This window comes from Antrostomus carolinensis, unplaced genomic scaffold (assembly GCF_000700745.2).
Source record: "Antrostomus carolinensis isolate BGI_N321 unplaced genomic scaffold, ASM70074v2 scaffold17417, whole genome shotgun sequence".
Taxonomy (NCBI): Eukaryota; Metazoa; Chordata; class Aves; order Caprimulgiformes; family Caprimulgidae; genus Antrostomus; species Antrostomus carolinensis.
The window spans coordinates 6,104-30,421 of NW_010328253.1; the positions used below are offsets into that span (position 1 = coordinate 6,104).

The window sequence follows — 24,318 nt, forward strand, 5'->3', positions numbered from 1 at the left end:
TTTAAGCTGAAAGAGGGGAGGTTTAGATGAGATATTAGGAGGAAGTTCTTCACTGTGAGAGTGTTGAGACACTGGCCCAGGTTGCCCAGGGAAGTTGTAGATGCTCCCTCCCTGGAACTGTGTAAGGCCAGGTTGGATGAGGCTTTGAGCAACCTGGTCTAGTGGAAGGTGTCCCTGCTGCTGGCAGGGTGATTGGTACTGGATAATCTTTAATGTCCCTTCCAATCCAAACCATTCTATGATTCTATGAAGCAATGTACTTGTAAGATCGAGGTCCCGTATGATATTTTTCCAGACATTTTCTAGATGATTAAAGGCTTGATTGATCAAACAGGGCATTCATCTGAAGTCCTTAAGTTATGGGTTAACGTGTTGATGGCTCTTTCTCTGGTGAACGGAGAGCGTTGGGGACCTGTTAAGGCAATACCACCCACCTCAGAGCCCCAATGCCCTCTGGCAGTCCCCATCTCCTTCCATTGATTTTTAGCAGGAACACCAGGAGACGAGGTTCCCAGTGCAGGCGCCTTTGGTTAAAATGCCTTCGGTTAGGTTGGGATGAATCCGGCCCTTTGTACATTTGTGCGTTGGTGCCAATACTGTAAATCCTCGCTCAGTGAAGGACTTCACTTATGCAAGCAAATATTGCCATTGGGTTGGGCAAGCGAGGACAACTCGTACATTTAGTGGGCTTCAGGAAGCAAATTGCGTCGAAACGTTCAAAAAAAAGTTGAATAATGTCTATTATCTGTTATAGAAGTGTCACCATCTCTGGTGGAAACCGATAAGCAGTTTCTTTGCAAAATACACAGCTGGTTGTCTAATTAGTCAGAGATTTTAATTATAAAACACACCCCCTTGTTTTATTGCTAGAGAGCAGCTCCAACAGCAAATTGGACCAAATGAATTGTTTGTTCACCCTCCTCTTTGAAATCTGAAATGTGTGACAAAAAATAAAGGGGAGTAATGCTCTATTTATGTATTAAATTAGGTCCTGATTTAATAGGAATGCCCGTGTGGACAAGTGTAGGGTGATGGGGGTCTTTGTGTGAGATTTTTGGGACTGAATTAGGTAAAAATGGCAAATAAACAAATGGTTTTTGGAAAAAAAGACGCTAAAAGATGAGAAAATAGCAAAATAATCTGGTCGTGTAGACACCTGGCAGGATCTGCTGTTGACACTAGCCGAGCCAGATTTTTCTCTTTGAATTCTGGCAAAGAGGTGGGTCCAGTTGTGTGTGCTTGACTTGGTGATCATGAACCTCTCTCTGTTCTCCCGCCATTAATCTCAAGCTCTTTCCTTCCCATTGGCCAACTTTCAATAGGAAGGAAGGACAGCGTGTCCATAAAATGCAGTGAGGGCGTGAAGTTCCTCCAATGCCAAACACAGGGTTGTCTCTCCTCCTGGGTAAGTGCAGGTGGCTCTCCTGACTCCTGGCTGAGGGTTCGAACTGCCAGGCAGTGATGGAGAAAGAGAAGAAGGGGAGCTGTTGCCTCTTCTCTATGAATATTAAAGCATTGCAGGTAGATCACACCTGCTCCAGACTCAGTCTTGCTCTGCAAAAGACATCAAAGCTTTTGCATCAACTTTGGCATGGCGGAGTGAGTTGGTAGAAGATCAGCAGGGCATTTGAGGCTGTTGCTGGTCCACAGATAATATTTGCTTAAAGACAACCCCTGGCTTGAGAAAACCTATTCACTTAAGCCCTCAGGACACAGTTGCTTTGGGTAAGGGTACGTTCTGTACAGCAGCTGCTTTAAATGTTTCACTTAGATGTTGTAAGAGGACCAAAGTTTGGAGTCTGAGCAGGATTCACCCCAGCAAACTTTAGATGCTGAAGGTAGCCAACTAAGAGAGCAAACTAATCCTTCTTAATTCCTTCTAGAATCCTTCTACAATCAATGGGGAGACAAATCTTCCTCCAGGGCATGATGGTCAGAGGTGGAGTTGTCCTCCAGGTACCTTAGGAAGTTAGTCCATGCAGTGCTTACAGGTGTGGGGCTGGTTGGGGAAGGATGTCAGATGCAGAGCACCTGGAGTACATTTAGCTGGTCTGAAATATATAAAGGGTGAGCCTTACCAATCTGAGTGAGAGGATCCAGGCTCTGAGAGGTAAGGTGTTGGTCATGGCTGCACATTGATGAGAACATACTTGTTGGTGTCAGTGGGATTTGTTGGGGTAATATGACTTTCAGCTCTGGTCAGTGCAGCCCTTTCTGTCCCAACAGCAAAAAGAAAAAGATTTAACAAATAAATCTACTCTAAGAAAGTAGATTTCCACCAGAGAGAAATCTGTGTGTGTGGAGTCCCATGTGTTAGTCACGGGACAAGGCTGAGAGAAGCGAGAGGTTGTTGACAGGAGATATTTTTCCAGTGGAGAGATCTAGAGAAGGGCCCATCTGGAGTGGTCAGTGCCTGAGCTGAAAGCTGACTTGAGTTCCTGAAAGCTGTGTTTCCCCCTACATCCCTAATGGCTGGGGTTTAATAAACAATATCCCCTCTCTCCCAGGCCATGCCTTGGACTTGTGATGACCCCGTTGCATTTCCTCCCTTTCAGATCACCCAGTTAAAGATTGAGAACAACCCCTTTGCGAAGGGCTTCCGCGGCAGCGACGACATGGAGCTCCACAGGATGTCCAGGATGCAGAGGTAACGTGTGCTTCCATCGTGGGGGACCTACTCAGGACTGTGAAGAGCTACCTGGGCTTTGCTTTGCATGTCACTTGTGGCTTGAGCTAAGCCAGGACTCAGTGCAGTTCTTTCTCTGGCATCTGCAAGTGCGTTTTATGTCCAGCTGTCCACCATCAGGATGTGGGGCCAACATCTAGGACTTCCCACTCTGAGGTGAATGCCTTAACTGCTGGGTTATAGAGACAGGACATCACTTGTGGGTTGTCCTCCTGGCTGTAGGGACCTTGTATTTCTTTCTGACATGTCCTCATCCAGAACACCCTCTAGCTTTGTGCTGAACAGATGTCACTGTGGCTGCATGTGGGCTTCAACCTGTTTAGAGAACAAGAGACTTGGACTAGTGTGGTGGTTTCACTTTCAGCTACTTCTGAGAAGCTCTGATCATCAGGCTACTGTGGAAGAGCTGTTGGGTATGTTTTCCCCAGGTGGCAGTGCTTTAAAGACAAAGTTCACAGCCTCCTTCTTGGAGCAGGTTTGTTAAGGATGCTCCAGAAATCCCTGGAGATCTTGGTGTGGAGACCTGTGTTGTGCTGGTTTCTGGCTTTTGGAGGGTCATTGGCAGGAGGGGAGTGTTTACCTGGTTGGTTCTGGATGTGCAGAGCAGGAGCATAGAGGTGGTGGTTTCAGGTTGAAGAAGGAAGGTGTTAGAAAATGTTGGGAACTCCAGGGCCAGGTGGCTGAAGAGGTCTTTTTGAATCTCAGTTTTGGATGTAAGTACTTAAGTTGAAAATCAAGCCTAAATCCTGTTTAAAAATCCTGTTTCAAGTCCTTTTCTAAATGTCAGGTCCTGCCGGTAATTAACTTCGTGCCTTTCACTTTACTTGGAACTTTGTCCATGTGTCAAGTTGCTTCCTGGTGCAAATGTTTTGCAGGAACAGTGCCATACCCATGATTATACCTAAGACAGATGTAGATGCTCAATATAGTGTTTTCCATCCAGGAGGGCAGGAGTGACTCAGATCCTCTATTCTCTGGGACCAGCAGAGCTGGCTTTTAGTGGAGGGATCTGCATTGTGACCTTGTGATGGGAGGGTGTCTCCACTGCCCACTCAGGAGCTGGCTGTAGGTCGTCAACACAAGCTGGAGTGCAGATGCTGGTGCAGATGCAGGCGTCTCTTGTGGTTGCCATAGTTGGTGACCTGAGTATGGTTCTCCATAGCCATGCAAATTGTGCTGGTGGCCAACAAATAATGCCTGAAATCCTGCAAATGCTTACACCCATAACTCTACTCAAATGAGCAAATACTCCTGTGCACAAACATTTCCAGGCTTAGACCCAGAAAAGTGAAAAATATCACAGAATCACAGAATGTTGGGGATTGGAAGGGACCTCGAAAGATCATCCAGTCCAACCCCCCTGCCAGAGCAGGAACCTCAATGAGATCACACAGGAAGGTGTCCAGGCGGGTTTTGAATGTCTCCAGAGAAGGAGACTCCACCCCCTCCCTGGGCAGCCTGTCCCAGGGCTCTGTCACCCTCACTGTAAAGAAGTTTCTTCTCAAGTTGAAGCAGAACCTCCTGTGTTCCAGCTCACACCCATTGCCCCTTGTCCTATCGTTGGGCATCACTGAGAAGAGCCTGGCTCCATCCTCCTGACATTCGCCCTTAACATATTTATAAACATTAATGAGGTCTCCCCTCAGTCTCCTCTTCTCCAAGCTAAAGAGCCCCAGCTCCCTCAGCCTTTCCTCAGCAGGGAGATGCTCCACTCCCTTCATCATCTTGGTGGCTCTGTGCTGGGCTCTCTCCAGCAGTTCCCTGTCCTTCCTGAACTGTGGGGCCCAGAACTGGACACAATATTCCAGATGTGGCCTCACCAGGGCAATATATATACATTTATATATATTTTTATATCTATATAACGCTTACTCTTCTCCATCCAAATCATCTCTCTGGTCTTCTGAATGTACTCTGTGTTCCCTGCCTGCCCTTTCCAACGACAGCACAAATCCTGGCATAATATGTCAATATTTATTTATTTCTGGGTGCACTACCACTTGAAACAGTTTTCCCTTCTCCCTCCTTCCCATGCCAACCTCCCAACCTCTACTGGAACTTGAGTAATCATGTCCCCAGTACATTTATATTTTTTTTTTTGCTGTTAAACTACCCTTTCATTACAGTCAATGGAAAGATTTGAAGGTTTACATTCATCGTGGGGGTTTTTTTGGAGAGGGAGGGAGGGAGGAGGTAAAACAGTGAGGACTATTAGAAGAGTTTCATGCCATATGAAGAGCATGGCACCTCGCCACGTTGAGCTTGTGCTAAAAATTACTTGGCATTTTTATGCGAGCCTGCGGTCATAGTCGATGATACAGCGAACAGAAACACTCGGAATATAGAAATATACCCCCCTCAGACCTGGTGGGCTCGAAAGGGTTAAAATCCACAGCGTTGACTTTACAGGATAATTTCTGATGTTCACTTCCTTAATAACTTATCCTCTGTCGTGATAGCATAGAAATGACTGTGTATCTCCACAAAGATGGCATTTTTTTTTTTAAAGGGAGAACAGCATAAGATTATTATAGTAAAATAAAGACCCATTCAAGGTTGAAAATATTAGACAAATATGTGCCCACCTTTGTGGTTTTTTAAATATATCAGACTATATTAAAAATTATATATATATAAAAATATATGAAAACATATATAAAATAAATTATGTATATAAAAATAAATTGCATATTTCAGATAAAGAACCATTCAGGATGAAGGATGTTAGAGAAGTATGACCTACCTTAGTGAGTTTATATAGGTTTAACATATAAATACAGATTAAAATATAATTAAATACAGATATAAATGTATTTTAATATAGAAATGAGTGTGGGTGTATGTAGTGAAGTTGTTTTCCAGTGATGACCCACTCCCCAGCTGGCAGGTATAAGTAAATCTAGCTTGGCTTTAGGAGAGTGATGTCTATTTATGCTCTTGGGGGATATGGTGGGATGTATTTTTAGTGCTATTCCTTCACTATAGAAAGGAAAAAAAAGGTGGAAAAAACACTTTTTGAAAACAGTGCACAGCCTTTGGTGGAAGGTGGTGGAAACTGGTGACCTGCCATTCCCCAGGTCACCGATCACCTCATTACGGGGTATCGCCATGGAGGGAATGAATTTTTCATGCTGAGGAAAGCCTCAGTCTCGCTGGGTTTTCTTGACTTAAATCTCAAATGTTTCTTAATTCCCTGCGTAGGGCTATTGCAGAGGGGTATCTCCTCCCTGAAAGTGACCCTAGGAGAAGCAAAACCCAGCAGACAAGGCTGAGAGGCAGTGCTGACCCAACTAGGTACCTGAACTGGCTTGTGACAGCCCATTTTTGGGGAAGACTGGCCCCAGCTATGGCCAAAGCTTGTCCCTCTCTCTGCTCACTCGCCTACCCTCACACTCCTCAGAGCAGCCTTGGAGGCCTGAGCCCTGGTGAAGATGTACTTCCAGCACTAAACCTTCAGGTTCTAATGTTTAGGTGAGGCTTGGATCAGATAGGAGTAGATGTGTGGTGGTTGAAGATGCTGTCTAGAAGGGGTGTCCCCAGGCTGGGCTGGGGTCTAGGCTCCTTCTGTGCCAAGCAGAGCGTGATGGGCAATTTCAAAGAGCAAAGCTGTTGTCCTTTGAGAGGTCGCCCCACGGATGGCAGGGTGGATGGCCCTCCCTCTGCCTCTCTCACTGGCAGAGTCTGAATGATTTGCTTAGAGTAGATGTCTGCCTTCTAAATCACTAAAATTACATGAGATGATAGTCCATCCTAATAGAAATAGTTGCCATTTGGCCAGCTCTGGTGGTCGACTTGCACCTTTGGCTGTCAGAGGATGGGAGTGAGACCAGTTTGATGGGTCCAACATGATTTCACTCACCTTGGTGAAGTTCTGGTAGTGGGCTGAAGGAGAAGTAGGTCTAGGTGCTGGTGGAGGTTGGCCTGATGATTCATCCACTGAACACCTACCCTTGGCAAATGGTAGGGACTGAGAAGAAGGCAGACAAAGCAGGGAAGGAAGACAACTTCCACAGCCAAGAGCGAGCTCAGGGTGAGGTCCCGGGTGCCTCAGTGAGGACTCTCCCTCCATCTCTGCTTATCTCCACATGCTCTGGCTCTAGGTAAGGGCAATGTGTTAGCCTGAGTGGCCTCTGGTAACAGGGTGGATGGGGATGTCTTTGTGAGTCCATCCCTCTCCATGACTTTCTCCTTCACAAAACCTCTGTGTTGGTTTTTCTCTTCCAATTTCCCAGAAGAAAACTTAATAAGTCTGTGCAGGTAGAAAACTTCATTCAGTAGTGATATGAAGCCTTTCATCAGCAGATGATTGCATTCAAAGAGGACACCCACGAGCTCCCGAGAAATCCAAATGCCAGTCAACAGGCTTCTGATACATGTTCATTTTCCCCTCACAGCCTTTCTTTCCTGAGGAACACAGGACCCCTTTAGCAGTTCCTTTGACACGATGAGTGCTCTGGGAGAACTGGGTTTTTTAAAGTTTTCAAGTTTTGGAGCATGAGATCAAGATTGTTATTTCCTTGATTAAAAAAATTAATTTTAAAGAAAAAGGCACTAGAGGAAAATGTGTAGAGGGATGTGAGTTATACTCCATCTGTGTCTTGTGGTCATGCTGCAATTGAAAAGCATAAATCAGGTAAAAAAATATGTAGTTGTGATGCTGGGAATTTTAAGCAAAGTATTCCTTTTGGATCTCTTGCCCATCTGTACTGTAAACATTCTTTTTGTCTCCACTTAGAACTAACTTCTGCTTATGCCAAAGGGAATCTGGTGTGGAGACCAAGAGCAAAACACTGAGCAGGTATCCTCAGGTGGTGAAGCTTACACAGAGAGAGACAACGAGATCTACATTGCAGATGCCAGTGTAGGACTTTGCCCTTAAAATTCCCCAAGCGTGAGAGTCAATGAGACTGGACTAACAAACCATAGTTATTGGGTCATCTGGGGGTTTGCGTGCAAGTCGTAGCTTTTAGTGGTTTTTTTTGGTGCTGGTGTTCTTCATTTTATTTTATTATTATTATTTTTTTTAAATCTGTGACTGCCAAAAGGCAGCAGGGAAGAAGTGTTTGTGGGTCTGGGGCTAAAGAACTGTAAAAGAGCAATTCTGTTAAACCCTTTAACCAATTTTTGCTGATCATCTTCAACTCCCATTGTCTTCAGTGGTTATTATGGGTGCTGAAGAGCTTCTGGAAATCTCAGTCCCTAGTTACTGTTCATTCAAATGACTACAATTTAGTCCTTGAATCTTCTTATTGGGAAAGCTTTTGAGAGGGAAGATGATGATGTGAAAGGGTGGCTTTTAGCTCCTTTGATGGGTATCCTGGGTCCTTTCAAAGTGAGACAAAGATCCAAAATGATCCACCTGACCAAGAGTAGTGGTCTAGTTTGATGTTATGTAAACGTTTTCTCTGTCAAAGACCATGAGCCATGGTTTGCTGCCTTTGGCAATAACCAACAGTAATCTGCCTGGCTCCAAAGGAATTATTCCAAAGATTTTTTTTTGGTGTAACCAAGAACAGAAACTGGGCCAGACACAAAGGACATAAAACCAGTACCATGATTCAGAGCTGGCATAATGGAGAAGACAGTGCATTTTGGGCTGCTAGTAGAATAAATGGATCAGCCTCTAGGCTCCAAAAGGGTTGTCTACCCTGGCATGCTATAATCCTGTTGGACTGATAGGCACCGGTGTGACTAATACAAGTAGGTCTCTGTCCACTACAAATGACCTTGTTCTTGTGTCTTCTCATTGCATCTTTACATCCACTTTCATTTCCCATGTTCTGCCACTGAACTCTCCCAAGAGCCACATGCTGTCTGAAACGTTTTCAGTTTAAGAATTAGAGTTGTAACATCTGTTGGAGAGATGATGCTTTCCTCCAGCAAACATCCCCAAGGATAAATTTTCCTGGTCAAAGCCCCAGTAGAAACTGTAGGCTTGAACTGTATTCTATAGAATTTGATGGAATTCAGATTAAATCCAAAATAAGGCTCTACAGACTTCACTAGAGGGTATTCACAGCTCTTCTAAAGTGAGAAAGTCAGCTCAAAAAACACAGGGTAGCTGCAGTTTCCTTCATTGCACCTTTTTCAGGGTATCTGCCCAGCAGGACCTGATCTGCAGAAGCTCAGCATGAAGGGATGCTGATGCTGCCTTTGTTGGCCAACACCCATTCTCCATCTTCTCTCATATTCCTCTTACTTCAACATGAACAACATGAACATGTATTTGTCTGCAGGAATCTAGCATTTAATTTGCCTGATAATGATAGCTCTAGATCTCTAGCTGGTTCTTTTCACTGCTGGTTCTTGGGTTTGTTGCAGTGACCTCTTTGGGTTGCACTGCTGAGATGAGTGATGGAAACACTGGTTGTTAACATATCATGCAGGAGCCCAAACCAGAGCTATTGGACCCCTTCACATTCTGGCAAGAAGGTCAGGACATTTGAATACGTTGGTGGAGAATGCTGCAGTGAACAGCCTCCCATATTTCTCAGTGAACATTTTGACTTGCATTATTAGACATCCAGTCTAGGGTATTATTTTTCTGTGGGGCTGGCCTGCAGTCCCCATGCAGAAAGAGCTCACATTTGATCTGAGGGTAAGACTGAAGGAAGTACTCAATAGTTCCTCTCCTACCAAGTCTTTTCCTGCTGTAGTTTATCCACTTCAGACTCTCCAGACAGTCTCTTGAGAGTGGTTCAATTTGATTTCAATATGCTGGAAATAAGCTGAAATGAATGCACGCTTACAATTGACAATTGTTTTCTCATTACTTTTTTTTCCTGGGAGATGGTATATTTATCCCAGTCACTTTTTTTTCCCTCTTCCTCTTTCTATATCTGTTATGGCTGACTTCCATTTCTTTCTTACTCTTGAGTCTCTACAGGAAGGACAACAATTGGCAGCCTGGGAAATATAAACCCAAATGCTGTTGAGTTATATTTGCACATCTGGCATGGGGTCTGATTCTGCACCATTGTATCCACGGGTGCTGGGTGGGTGGAGAGGACAAGACTGATGGGTTGGCAAACATTTGTCCTTTCATAGTGAGTGACCAAGGAGGAGTTAAAATCTCCTGGCAATTTCGAAGACTTGCAGGGGAATCCCTGTGCTTGGGCACTGATATAACTGGTCAGATTTTAGACTAGGAATTGCCATTGTGAATAAGATTTAGATAGTGCCCAGCTCGGAAGACTTGCAGGGGAATCCCTGTGCTTGAGCACTGATATAACTTTGGTCAGATTTTAGACTAGGAATTGCAATTGTGAATAAGATTTAGATAGTGCCCAGCTCGGAGGCTTCAAAGGATGCTGTAGGAATGCGGCAGCAGCTAACCATAGGGAAATCCTTTTCCATATCATGCCTCATCTTGACCTCGAGCACATACCCATATGATACTTGAGACGTGACATTTAGTAAGTCTTTTGAAGTCTTGTTACCATGAGCTACAGCAGCTCTGGAAAGCCTTGGTATATAACACTTTGTTGCAGAAATATTAGAAGCATCTTCTAAAATAATTTGGGTTGGATGTTTCAACGCAGAAACTTCCTGGTTATAACTGTAGATCTTCAAAGAGATTTATAACAAGGTTTTTGTCTGACAGCTGCATTTACTATGCATTGGCTGGTACATTAGGAAACTTCAAGTCTGCACCTGAAAATACATTAAAAATTATTGCTCTCTTCTAACATGGTGATAAGCAAGAAAGTGGACTGGATGCCATTCTGTGAAGGTCTATCTTTATAATTTTTCCACAGTTTTTATTAGTTTGTAGAGGCCAACAAGGTTTCCAGCTCTGAGATTACAAAACTTTCTTGAACTGGATCCTTTGAACTCTTTGCTAGATATGAATTTGTGGCATAAGTGATCTTATGGATCTCCTGTCTGCCAAGGATGAAGGCATAGCTTGGCCAAGGGAGGGGAAAGATGTCATGAGAAAAAATGAGACTGCATGTGCTAATTCCATCTGGCAGAGGTCTGATTTGGGTGGAAGTGCTTGGGAAATGCAGGAAGGATTCACTTGTAAGGTTGGGATTATGTGATGAACTCTAAAGAGGAATGCATGTGCTCTTAGGAACCAGTTATGAAGACCTGGTGTCTCATCCTACAGGTCTGGGAAACATCTAGCCAGGTGGGAGTAAAGAACTGAGACCAGACTTCAGGACTGAGTGCTTTCATTACAGACTTGGACCTCATCCTTGACTTCTTCCCCCAAGCTTTAATGAAAATTAAAGTCATATTCTTTCCTGGTGGCCCTTTGGCTGGAAGCCTGATAGTGCAGAGAGTGTACAGCACCTTGTGCAATGTGGCTCCCTCCTTCCTCCCTGTCCCTCTCTGCTATTGTAATCCACCAACTATAGTAACTGAATATTCATTATTAACCTCCAGCAGACTTTAAATAGACCAGTGACAGTTTCCTTCCTTGTAAATTCTTTCCCCAACCATTTTTTTTTTTTAAATTCTAATTTTACAATTTTTAATGCAAAAAAAATGAAGCCCATTAACACTCTCATGTAAAACTAACTCACTTTATGGCCCAGGAACAACAGTTTCTTCCTTGCTCTGTGGATAATTTCCGATATTGCCTGCATAAGTCAGCTTTAAAATTTTTTTCCCCCTTCCTACTTTGCTACAACTTTTTTTTTTTTGGACTGCAAAATTTCTGGACACAACAATCATTTTGTGCCAACGGCGAACAAAACCTTTAATTTCATTAAAGTGTGGCTCAGGATTACGAGCTATTTTTGGGAATAGTGACTTTTAGGCACTGAAAGAAAAAAAATTAAAATCTGATAGATTTTTAAAGATCAAAAGACAAACTAAAATGGTAGCTGTGCATGCTGCATATTGAGTGGGCTTTGGAAAAGTGTAAATATTTCAGGATGACTGTTGCTTTACAAGGTACCAAAGATATTTCTGTATTAGAGCTCAGCTCCTATAAGGAAGGAAAAGGTAGAAATACAGAGATAAGTGCCCTTGTGTATAGAAAAAGTGAAAGAAAGAGAATATTTTAGGTATTTAGTTAGAAAATACTTTCCTTCCTCTCTCTCCTCAAATAGTTGATTTTTTGGCAAAAATAGCACCCAACATGTTTTGACTGAAATGGAAATATTTCAGTCTGGAGAGAAGTCATTGCAATACCTCCTGGGAACTGCTGTTTGGAAACTTGGTGTCTCCAACCTGTTCCTTCTCCAGTGTGACTCCCTGCTCCCACTGTGTCTCCTGCAGAACACCACGGTTCTCTCTTATGGCCATGGAGACTGTTGTGTCTCTTGGGAAATGCAATTTGAAAGGAATTTGATCCCCAGTGCACAACAGGAGTGTGGAATCCTCACACCACCTTGCTGTTTCAGGCACACAACTCCTTTATGGAAAGAAAATATATTTTTATCAAGAAAAAAAAAAACCAATTAAGTTGTTAAATTTTCACCCTCTCAGCTCTTTATTGAGACAGAGAAAATGTGGATTTAGGTGAGAACTCTTGGAGGTGGTGATGGCTTCTTAGTGTTTGTGTGGTGCTTCACACAGTGGGGGTCTGATGTTGATGGGAACCTTGTGGGAATTTATTGTAAGATACCCCCATGCAGATCTAACCCCACCTCCCAAAGAGACATCCAGTTCTTCCCCCACTGAAGCAGGGAGAATCTGTGGAAGCAGTCATCTCCACATCCTCAAAAAAAGCCACAGAAAACATGATGTGGTATCACGCCATGGTATTTCCCTCCTTCTCCTCCTCCACTGTAGTTCGCAGGTGCCCCACTGAAAAAAAAAATGAGGCTCTGTCATTTCTTGGGAGATTGGGCACTGGTGATGTTAGAGCTGAGAAAGAAGGATCCAGCCAATCCATGCAGCAGCCTCTCATTAAGGAGGAGAGCTAAAGGCAAGGTCCATGTGTCACCTCCCTACAGATTCCCTCTTTGGAAGGGAAACGTGGTGTCATGCTGGTACTAGTTCCATGAGGATCGCTGTGTGAAGGTGGAGCATGGCAGGAGCTGGCAGCTCAAAACCATGACCTGGAAGGGCTGGGAGATCCCCTAGAACCTAGAAGATTTGAAGGTCACCCATGAGGTCTGAAGGTCATAGATCTTGACTTTCATGAAAAGCCACCAAAGCTGCCCTCCAGCAAGAGCTCCTGAGGTGGAAATGCTAGTGCTGGGTGTCCACAGGCAAAGAGATCTTCTGAAGCCCTCCACATACCCTGGCATCTATTGCTGTCTTGTATATCTGAGGGATAAGTCTCTGCTTTCTGCCAGCCTGCCTCTCTTTTGTTCCTCATGCGCAGCCTGGACTTCAGTTCTGGGAAAAAGCTGCCTGGTCAGCCAGCTGGGTGGAAAGCCATGCTCCTGCCAGCCCTATGGGGAGGAGCTGCTGGGCTTCCAGGGGAAGAAACCCCACCTTTGGAATAAGCTCTCTTTGGCAAGCCACCAGTGCCCGGGGTTTGGAAAGCTTTCATGGCACAATGAGAGACACATTTATTTGGTTTTGAGCTCCTGGGTGAGTTTCCCCTCCATTACAGCTCGGTTGCTGATGTTTCTGGCAGCCACCACAGCAGTGGTTTGGATGAAAGCTCCCTGCTGTGAGTAGGTTTATATAATTGGTATTGTTAAATTTTGTAAATAAGTTCTGAGTTGCTACAGTGATAGGTCCTCTCTAAGGGCTGTAATCGGAGATTCAGGGCTCCTCCTCCATGTGTAAGTGGCCAGGTGAACCTGGTGATGGGATTTAAAGATCTGTCCTTGCTCCAGCATAATGATTTTGGGCAGGTGAGTAGAATACCCAAAGCCAGATTGGTTCAAGGGTTACAGCCTCAAAGGAGAAAGCTTGTGGTAGAATCTGGGCTCTGGTTTGTGGTTGCTCTGGGCCTGGTGGCACTTTGTGAGGTGCTGCTGTACTACCTGATCTTTATGCTTTTTAGCCAGTTCTTGGGTTCAGGGAGTACCCAGATGACTTGGAGACAACCCAGGAGGAGGCTTACACCTCTGAAGTCTCTGAAACCTCATACTCGGCTTCAATTTTCCCCCTTGCAAAGCAGGAGTGATCTTGTCCTGTCACGTTGCTGATGTGCTTGGAGAAATACCTCCAAAACACACTGTAGGGTCTTGTAGGAGAGGGGATTTGCAGCCAGTGTTGGCAAAGCATCCCTGCTTCAAAACAGATTTTTCCATCAGAGCTCACCCTCCCAGCCTGGCTCTGCTGTGATGTGTGACTCTGGTGTGCACCAGGTCTTGGTGATTTATTTATTTCTCTTTTCTGAGTGCTCTGGAGTGGAGCTTGTTCTCTGGTTTAGGGATTCTCCATCCAGGACAACTAGGTTGGCAGACCCTGAGGAAAAGGAACTGGGACAACTACCATAAGGGGAAAAAGTTGACCTAAATATTTAATCCATCTCCAAGTTAGCTTGGCAGAAATGAGGATTTTATTTACACGCTTGTGCACATCCACATATACAATATAAATACTATATAATTTATAAGTGCTATCATAATATATAAGTATAAATCTTGTGTATCTCACTATAACTGCATCCATCTGGTTTACGTATGGGTGTAGAATAGCAGTTGTGGTGGAAGAGGCACGAACCTAAAGGGAAAGATACTAAAAGGCAAGTAAAATAGAAGAGTTCTGCGTGAATAAAGTGTGACTGGGCTGTGGTCTCCTGGGAGGGATGTCTCCATCTTCCTAAAAGTCTAAACAAACACCATGACACTAACATGCTACCTTCATTTATTAATTCACCGATCTATTTATTAATTGATTGCTTTGCTGCATTTTTTGTTTGTTTGTTTGTTTCTTTGTTTTAGTAAAGAGTACCCGGTTGTTCCCAGGAGCACAGTGAGACAAAAAGTGTCCTCGAATCACAGCCCCTTCAGTGGCGAGACCAGGGTCCTTTCTGCCTCCTCCAACTTGAGCTCCCAGTACCAGTGTGAGAACGGGGTGTCAAGCACTTCCCAGGACCTGCTACCGCCTGCCAACCCCTACCCGATCTCCCAGGAGCACAGCCAGATCTACCACTGCACCAAGAGAAAAGGTCAGGCCTTGGCTGCTCCCCACTCGGTGCTTTCCCCTTCCTAATGTGGCTATCAGTGTTATTTTTTGATGTTTCTCCTTGCCCACAGGCTGGACAGCCCCAGCCTGCTTTATGGGGATAAGGGTTGAGTGAGGATGAGGATGAGCAAGGGATGAGGGCTGTGTGCTGGAGGTGGGCAGTTCCCCCAGGCTGGGTTGGGAAGGAGTTTCCCATGGGAGTTTCTCATCAGTGTTAGCCCAAAACCCATCTCATCTTCAGACACTGGAACAGGTTGCCCAAGGAAGTTGTGGATGCCCCCTCCCTGGAGGTGTTTAAGGCCAGGCTGGATGAGGCTTTGAGCAACCTGGTCTAGTGGAAGGTGTCCCTGCTGCTGGCAGGGGGGTTGGGACTGGATGAACTTTAAGGTCCCTTCCAACCCAAACCATTCTATGATTCTATGATTCTATGATCTCTGTTGCTGGGCTGGGAGCAAGCTGTTTGGAGGGGTGGCCAGTACCTTTCACCCATGTTGAATCCACATTCAGTGAGATAGCTGGTGCTGGAGATAAAGATGACTTATCTGTCTCCACAGCTCCTCAGACAGAGTTAATCTCCAAGTGGAGATACCTTGACAGCTTGAATTTTGCACAGTTTTTGACTAAGGGTCTCACAGTTTGGAGGCAGTTGTCCATATGCAGAAAGCAATTCCACTTAAATGCTCAGCCTAATGAACGGAATGTGGAATGGAAAATCATGATATCCATGTTTGTGCCCCTATGGTGTGACTGACCTGCTTTGACAGGGCTTGAGGGATCAAACTGTGAGGGCTTCACACTGACTGCTCAGCTCATCCTGGCGTGAAGAGCCCCATGATGATATCAATGGGATAATTGTTCTTGGGCAGGAGCGAGTGGTTTGGAGTCTCTCCTTCCTCTCCTAAAGCACTGGGAACGCTGAGGTGCAGTAATATTTGCAGGACTCAGATAACAAAAGCTTCAGATCAGCTCTACCTCAGACACTCAGAAGAAAATAGGGAATTTCCAGGGCTGAATGCAACCCTGTGGGGTGGGTAGGAGATGGTGACTCCCTACCCCTGTCCCTTTTTCTCAGGATTTAGCCTACATTGCATGGGAAAAGCTAACAGAAGCCAACATGCACCATGACATTTGAATGCACCAAGAATTTCTCCAGCCTGGTAGCCTCTCCTCACAGCAGATCCCTTCCTGCTTCCCTGCACAGTCCTATCAGTCAGCCACATGACATTATTTTTAGTAACGTAACCCCTGGGGCGCTGGGATGTGCAGTGTAGACACACAGTCTAAGGTAGCGGATGCTGGGAAGTGCTGGCAGATGAGGCAGGAGAGCAGTGGAAATCTGTCACAGCCTTGGTGAATCCCCTGAACGTTGTAAGAGCACGTGTGTGGTGTACAAGTATACCTGCAAACAACAACAAAAAAAGTTGATAAATCTTAATATTTTCCTGATGTGAGATTGGAACAAACAGTGGAAAACAGAAACATCGTTTTTCTGAGCCCTCCAGCTGGCCAGGTGACCCTCATGCTTGTATAGAGTGTGTCAAAGCTGTGGTTGGAAATGGTGATGCTAGACTTGAGCTAGTTGTGATGAGGAATAAGAAGTTGCAGTGGACTCCCAGAGTGTCCCCTTAAGGTCAGAGGTGGGTTGTGTGGCCCTTGCTACCTTCATGCTGGTGCAGGACCATGGGTGTGAGGCTTTAGGACACAACCAGGTTGCTGCAAAGCCCTTCTGTTGGTGATGGAAAGGCAGGTCCTGTTTGCCTTTGGCATCCCTCAGCTTATGATCCATCCTCGGTGCTCCTTTGCCCTGGGAGTTGAGCTTTCACCACTCCTCTTCCCCTTTGCAAAAAAAAAAAAAAAAACAAAAAAAAAAAACCCAACAAAAAACCTAACCAAAACAAGCTGGTCCAAATGGCAACAAACCCTTTGGACAATCTCTGATTGCTGCCGTGTCCCCACACCGCAGGGCAATTCATCATTCGCCTCCACATTGTAATGTGATAAGGAATCAACAGAGGTTTCCTTCCAGTTTTGGGATTCCCGCTAAGTGGTGTCTCCATGGGTGGTTTCCCTCAATCCCCCAATTATCTCACTTCCTCTTATTGTCACAAAAGAGACGACTATCTGCCCTGTAATAAGCTCCCCGGCCCCTTTTGGCCCTGCGTGGCCCTTTGGAAAGTGCAGGAGACTGGCAAAGGGAGTCCTTGTCTGTAGGGCCGATGGCCCCTCATTATCTCTTCGATGGCTTGAGTGGCACAAGCAGTTAAGGGCCTTTTATCAAAGCCGCCAAATGCTTTAATCAAAGGGAAGCAATGTCCTGTCCGATACCACCGGCTTCTTCCCGGGAAGCTCAGGAGCCTGAGTCCCTGCTTTCCTCCCTCTGCCTTTTTCCCCCCTCCCTCCCCACGCATCTAGTAAATCGAAAACAGCCACCGGGGCTTAAAGAAAAGAAACACAAAGTTAATGGGAAACAGAGAACCAACATAAGCTGCCAAGCAGCTCTTTGCGAAGTGAAATTAATTAACAATTAAAAAAAATGTCGCTGGAGATGAGCAATTCTGTTCAGATAAATCAGAACGTGATCCAAGGTTTCGTCTCAAACTCCGACTGAGCGTGGAACTTTCTTCTAGTGCTGAGCAAGGATCTTTATTGAACTTGGGAAAATCACCTTGCCTATAATATTCTTCTTCTTCTTCTTTTTCTTCCTTTTCCAACTTCTCTCACAGCTCTCCTGCTTTCCTACTTTTCTGCATGACTTTTAACAAGCCTCACCATCTAAGAAGAAATGAAAGCAAGGGTGGTGTACTCACTCCTAATGCACCTCTGTCTGTTTTCTGGACTGGAAGTATTATTGATTTAGTTGGATCATCAACTCCCCAAACATTGACTTCTCCTCAGGCAGTTTCAGATTTATCTCAAGCGACTTATTTCTGTGGTTATGGATAAGTGCTCACAGGGGCAGAGGGCAATTTGACTGGGTTTGGGACCAGCTGGTGTCTGTATCTTCTGTGACAACCACCACCGCTGCTTTCCAAGATAGTCTCTCAGATATGTCTCCTTCCAGCTTTGACATCTCATGATGTTTCTACGTATCCTTTTTAATCAGGAGGTCAAGTCTTGGTTAGGCTTGGTTAAGAATAGGTCTGCATTGGAGCAACTCAAAGGCATCTTATTCAACTTCTACTTCCTTGGTGACCTGAGACAAAGATTTAGCTCTGTGGTTGACAGTGTTGTTCTTAGCTGTCAAGTCAAGATGGATTCACTCTGGAGATCTGATATGGAGTTACATTAGGGGAGAGCAGCAGGGCTGCGAGGGGATGTTATCTCTGAAGGGTCCTCTGTTCCAGGGAGCTGATCTTCTTCTGGGTGAGGAAGGAAGGGAGGACAAATCCCAGAGCCCCAAATCTGGCAATTCCTGGTGTGTGGGTGGGAGTGTGGGGTCACAGCATTGGGAATGACCTCAGCATGGTGCAACGGGGTTGCTGCTCCAGGCACCTTCTGAACATGCTGAAGGCTGGGCAATGGCTGTCCTCAAGGCAAGAATCATCCTGCGTTGCATCACAGCTCCACGCTGAGATTGCTTATGGCATTTCACAAAGAGACTGGTCTTGAGAGGATGGATTAACTCCAATCCTGTATCCAACAGAGGAATGGCTTCAGTTCTGGTGAGGATTTTTAGGTTGCAACAAAGACCAGTTAGAGCTTTGCCTTTTTTCTGATTGTTCTCCACCTCTCTTTCTCTCATTGTTGTGCTTGGAGAAGCCCAAAAGAACAGCAGGCAGCTTGCTTTCTGCCTTTCATTTTAGCCCCACGTCCCAGTTAGGGCACTGGGGCTTGTTTTCCCTTGTGTTATCCTCTCCCTCAGACTTCCTGTGAACTAAAAAGCCATCTCACTAAACCTCTGCTCCCTCCCAGCCTTACACAATCTCAACCACTTGGCAGATTTCTGGGATGCTTGTGATGCTGAACAGGAGGCGACTGGAACAGCCTCTCCCTGGGGAGGTTATTAAAGTTGTCGTGTTGGTGCTCTGAGGGAGAAGAGGGACGTGGCAGAACCCACTGGCTCCAACCAGTGAGGACCATGTCTTTCAGCCACCTAGCTTGGACATAACCCTGCCCATGGGGAAGAATGTGTCTTTCAACTCCTTCCTTCTCTGCTGAGGTTGCTGGGGATACAGCAATGCTTTTCCCCATTCTCCACAAGAACAGGCACTGTCAGGGTGGATAGACCTCTTTGTTGGTTGAACTGATTTCTTCCTCATCCCACTCAGCTTTTCTTTCACTCAAAGAATCTGCAGGACAGGAGTCAGGTATGGGATGTCTTCTTGGAGGACGTGCAACTCATCATGCTGATGTTAGGAGATGCAATGAGTTGGCCAAGGCTTGAGCTATGCTGCAACCAGAGGTGTTTGCAGCTTGGGTAGGTGCAGTGGAGCTCAGAGCAAGGTATCTACTGGGTCACCGAGGGTGAAGAAGAGCCTGTCTGCACGGTGGGGAGATATTCAGGGGGCTGATGTGCACCCAGCTTTTGCCCTACAGCCACATTCCTTGTGGTGCTCTAGTTTCAGCAGCTTCATATAAGCATCCCTTTCTCCCATCAGGAGGTGTCTCCTGTGCCTCTGCAGGCAGTGCTGGCAACTCCCTGTCTCCAGAAGAAGTTTCAGCTTTTGGTGTTGGATTGTCTCTGCCCCATCACCCTTTCTGTCGTGTTTCCCTGTGATACAACACAGCCATAGTGCAAATTGTGCAACTGCTGAAATAACTGGCGTGTCTTAGGTTTCACGTCCTGGGATGTACATCTGATCTAACCCTTTAGGGTTGCCCATTTTGGTTGAATCCATCTTTTTCTTTTCTTCTTTGACAACCCTTGTCAGCCTTGGACCACCAGTATTGGCTATTTAGGCTCATGCTAGAATCATACTAAAAACCAGACTGGATAAAACAACAGTGTTAGTGATAATGACCCATTGTGTCTCCTCACAAAGTCGGGATGAACCTACTGTAATGTCCTGGAAATGTGGGTGAGCTTTAAAAACTCAAATAGTTGGGTCCTGTTCTTCATTGTCTTCTATCCCAGGGAACTGATTGTCATGATTTGGAAAGGAACTCTTCTGATTTACACCAGGGGAAGAGGTAGGCCCAGTGCACCCTGAAATCCAGAGATTTTACATGGTTTAATTTCATTCTGGATGGCCCTAATCTTGGAATTGGGAAAATTCCATTTAAAAAGCCATTTCTGTGCTATTTACAACCCAGCTGGAAGTAGTAAATACCGGAAATCTTGGAACTGCTTATGCTCTCTCTCGCTCAAGCTCCTTCATTAGATAGATCATCAAATTCCTTGTGAGGGAGCCAGTTTCCACCCCATTCTACAGGCTCCATTTTCCTTGGATCTACTTCGGAGCAGCTTCTCCCAAGCTCTGGCAGCTTCCCCTGCTTGGCAGAACCTTTTGCTTTTTGAGGTTTGTGCAATATCGAGGGGCTGGTCACAAGAGCCGATTGCCATCCTTGGCTTCCAAGAATAGCAACAAAAGTGGAGGTTGGTCAGCATCTCCCAGGATGGTCAGCATCTCTCAGAGGTGCCCAGCACCTCCTAGGGCTCAGTGGCAACAGGAAAAGGACAGTGAAGTGCTAGCAGGGAACCAACATCAAGAAAGAAACCCAGAGCAGACCAGAGAGTTATCTCCTATGTCCTGCTTATGATGATGCTGAGGAAGTGAGAGGACCTGCAGGAAGAGGATTATGGCCTTGGGACACACTGTGCAGGCTCCAGAGCAGGTGGGGATGACTCTAAACTGCAGCCTTCAGCATTGTCTGAGAATTCTGACTTGTCCTCCTTTTGCTGTTGTCTTATTTGAAGATGTCCCCTTCCTACTCCCAGATCTGGTCCGTGCACTGTGAGGATGCATGTCACTTGATCTCCTATATGAGAAGTGGTGGGACAATGCCAGAGCAGACTAGAGAGCTTGGACCAGTGTAAATTCATCAGCTGGCACCAGCTGAGGATCTCTTGTCTGTATCATCCCATCTGATGATGAAGATGGACTGTTCTCTTCCTTCTCCAACACTTTGAGGTTACACAGATGGGAAGAACATTGGGACGAGGGGTCGGAGGGCAAGCAGAAGCCGTTAGGGTGGGCTGCAATACTTTGTTAGCCACTGTCCTCTATGGAGATGGGTATGGTGTCCTCACACATCTTAGAATCTGGAGTGATGGTGCTCTTTCCACATATGACATCCATGAGCCCGGCTCTAGAGAAGCCAGCAGAGCAGTTGCAAGAGCTGACAGAAGAAGAGAAGGCACTTATAGGGTTTCCACTGAAATTTTTATTTTTCTCTCTTCACCTGTGATGAATTTTGGAAGCGAATCCCTAACTGTGGCTCTGAAATGTCTGGGCTAAATGGAAAAATCAGCAACCTCAGGTTGTAAGTCAGGCGCGGGGGGGGTTTTTTGGGTTTTTTTGAGGGTTTTTTGTTACACAACGGAAAAAAACAGAGTTTGACTGTTTTGTGTTGTATATTTAAAAAAAAAAAATAAATAAAATAAACAGTCAAACCCCCAGCCAATGATTTCGAGTGCCAGCAGAGTAATGCGGTTTAATGTTGAAAACTTTATTAGCAGAACAATGCTTCGTTTTACAAGACATTGTTTTTTCCACCCTAGTGTTCTGATTACTCAGTGGTGGCTTAGGGATCCAAAACTTTTAGGCTGTCTGTAAAAATCTAGAGCCCAGGCTGTTCTTCTGGATGTAGCTCCTGTGAGAAGAGCCGTGTTCAGGAGGGAGCTTGGCCCTGTGCTTCCAGCTTTGGTCTTTCAGGGGACTCCATCCTCTCCACCACTCCTATATAGAATGAACCTGATCAGGATAAAGGAGAATGATGCACCTTTGCATCTCTCTGCTTATATCTCATCCTACTTTCTGTTCCCATTTAAGAAAAAGCAGAGGAGATAACTTGGTTATCAAGGTTCTACATTGCTGGGACTAAGGACCCGGGTTTTGCTGTTGTCAAGAAGAAAGTGTGAAATGGGACCATGGTTCTCCAGCTGAATTTATGGGCAGCTGCTATTACAAAGTTGGAGGACACCGAGGGGAAGTCCCCATGGTGTGTACCTCAGTACCTGATGTTTTCTGGGGTTGTCAGGCCAAGAGGACTAACAGCAGCAGTTGTTTCAGCTGGACTTGGTAGACACCTGAGTAGGAGTAATGGGTCATTTTACAAGTGGAGTAGGTGCAGCTTCCAGGAGAAAACACATGGCTGTTTATACCAACAAGGGTTTACAAGAAACAAAAGGTGCTTGGTCTGACCATCCACACCTGAAGGTGAGAAGTGGCCATTGGAGCAGCCCAACATCAATACATGCAATTTGCTTTTGCAAGTGCTGCTTGGGAGACAGATGCTTTTAGTCCTCTTTTTGTGGAACTGTTGGGGGTTGTGGGGGTTGGTTTGGGTTTTTTTCCCCCCTTTCTATTTTAAGGGTAAAGAAATTTGCAGCTCAAAACATGTTGGTTGAGAAAATTTGAAAAAGGCTGTTTCTTGCAGTATTCTTCCAAATTTTACCCCTGTTGAAACAGTGTAGCCAAGAGGGCTTTAAGTGAAGTGAGAAGTTTTTCTGCCTACACCAGAAATCATGTTCATGAAGCAGCAGCAGGAAAGTTAATCTCGGTCAGAACATGCTCTCCTTCCCTTCCCTCGCTGTCCTTAAAATCTCTTGGTGAAGTGCTCGTCCCTGGGAAGATTGCCATCCATTCCAGCAGAGCTGGATTTCATTTGATGACCCCGCGAATGAATAAATAAGCACATATTCATTTATTCATTTGGCTTCACCCTAGAGATTTCACCTAAATTGTTTATCTCCTTCCCTCTGTTGGCCGGGGATGCTGCAGGAAACAAAGGGCTCTGCAAGCTGTGCCTTGTTGCTTCTAGCTGTGAAATTTACTTTTCTTTTTTGTTATACTTGGCTCCAACTCACAGCCCTGTGTGGATTTATGTGCCCAGCTCCCTTGGCACAGCTCAAAACCAAAAGTCCAAATCTGATTGTCTCAACTGTGCCATTGCTGATGCTCTCCTGGGGGGATTTTTATTGTGATCTCCATTTTTGTCTCATTTATCGTGAAAATATCTCATTGGAAAGGCTTTTAGTTAACAGCATCAGCTCTGAGCCTCTCATTTGGGAGGGAGGACCTCTGTCCCATCCCTGGAGGGATTGAAGAGTCATGTAGACGGACATGATTTAGTTGGGGACTTGTCAGTGTTGGGTTAATGATTGGACTCGATGATCTTAAAGGGCTTCTCCAATCCAGGCAGTTCTGGGATGATTCTGTTAGGTGCACTGTACCCACAGGCAGATGTTACATGCTGGTCAAAGTGCTGGTGGCAGAAAGATGAGGAGCTTGGTGGTGTGGAGGTGTGCATAGGGTCTCGCCAAGCAAGCCAAGCCACAGGATCCCTCCAGCATCTTATAGCCATGATTTTCCTCCCAGAGTTCCTAGCTAACCCCTTCCCCAGTCCAGCAGACAGGGCCACGTGCAAGACTTGGTTTCAACAAGATCAATTTGGATCTGTTTCATGGGATCTGGATTTATACTGACATAATGGAGAGGAGTGTCTGGATCAGCTCTGTGCAGGCTGTGTCCTTGGTAAAATGAGGATTGTGGAGAGGGAGGTTCAGCCAAGGGCACGGTATTGTTGTTCGCTACCAGGAGTTTTCTCTCCCAACAGATGAGGAATGTTCCACCACTGAGCATCCCTACAAGAAACCCTACATGGAAACATCTCCAGCAGAAGAGGATCCTTTCTACAGGTCCAGTTACCCCCAGCAGCAGGGACTGAACACTTCATACAGGACTGAATCAGCCCAACGCCAAGCATGTATGTATGCCAGCTCCGCTCCCCCCACGGACCCCGTGCCCAGCCTAGAAGACATCAGCTGTAACACGTGGCCAAGCGTGCCGTCCTACAGCAGTTGCACAGTGTCTGCCATGCAGCCCATGGACCGGTTACCCTACCAGCATTTCTCTGCCCACTTCACTTCAGGGCCACTGATGCCCCGGCTCAGCAGTGTGGCCAACCATACCTCCCCCCAACTAGGAGATACCCATAGCATGTTTCAACACCAAACCTCAGTTTCTCACCAACCCATCGTCCGGCAGTGTGGACCTCAAACTGGTATCCAGTCTCCTCCCAGCAGCTTACAGCCCGCAGAGTTCCTGTATTCCCACGGCGTGCCTCGAACCCTTTCACCTCACCAGTATCACTCGGTCCACGGAGTGGGCATGGTGCCAGAGTGGAGTGAGAACAGCTAACGAGGTGGTCAGGAAAGAGCATTAGCCATGGGGGAAAAACAAAACAAAACAAACAAACAAAACCCAAAAAAACAAAGAAAAAAATGGGAAAAGGAAAAAAAAAATTACCCTGTTGATAATAAAAATGAGAATATTTTGCAAGACTCCTTTAACTGAATGTTCACCGATAGCACTCGAGAGGGACGGACACTGACTGAACCTACAGATGAAATAGTCATCGGCCTTGGTGTGACTTGTCCCACCCTCCCCCCCTTTTTTTTTCTTTTATTTCAAAAGAAAAATCAA

The 24,318-nt window shown here is 45.6% G+C and overlaps 1 protein-coding gene across 1 annotated transcript; it reads left to right on the forward strand.

Moving 5' to 3' along the window:
* Positions 1-2,555: 2,555 nt before the first annotated feature.
* On the forward strand, positions 2,556-24,277 carry TBX5 (T-box transcription factor 5; the record flags this gene model as incomplete). Its single annotated transcript, XM_010172192.2, has 3 exons — positions 2,556-2,647; positions 14,488-14,714; positions 23,450-24,277. Coding segments are annotated over 3 exons (903 nt in total), but the record flags the coding sequence as incomplete, so codon positions are not given.
* Positions 24,278-24,318: the final 41 nt, after the last annotated feature.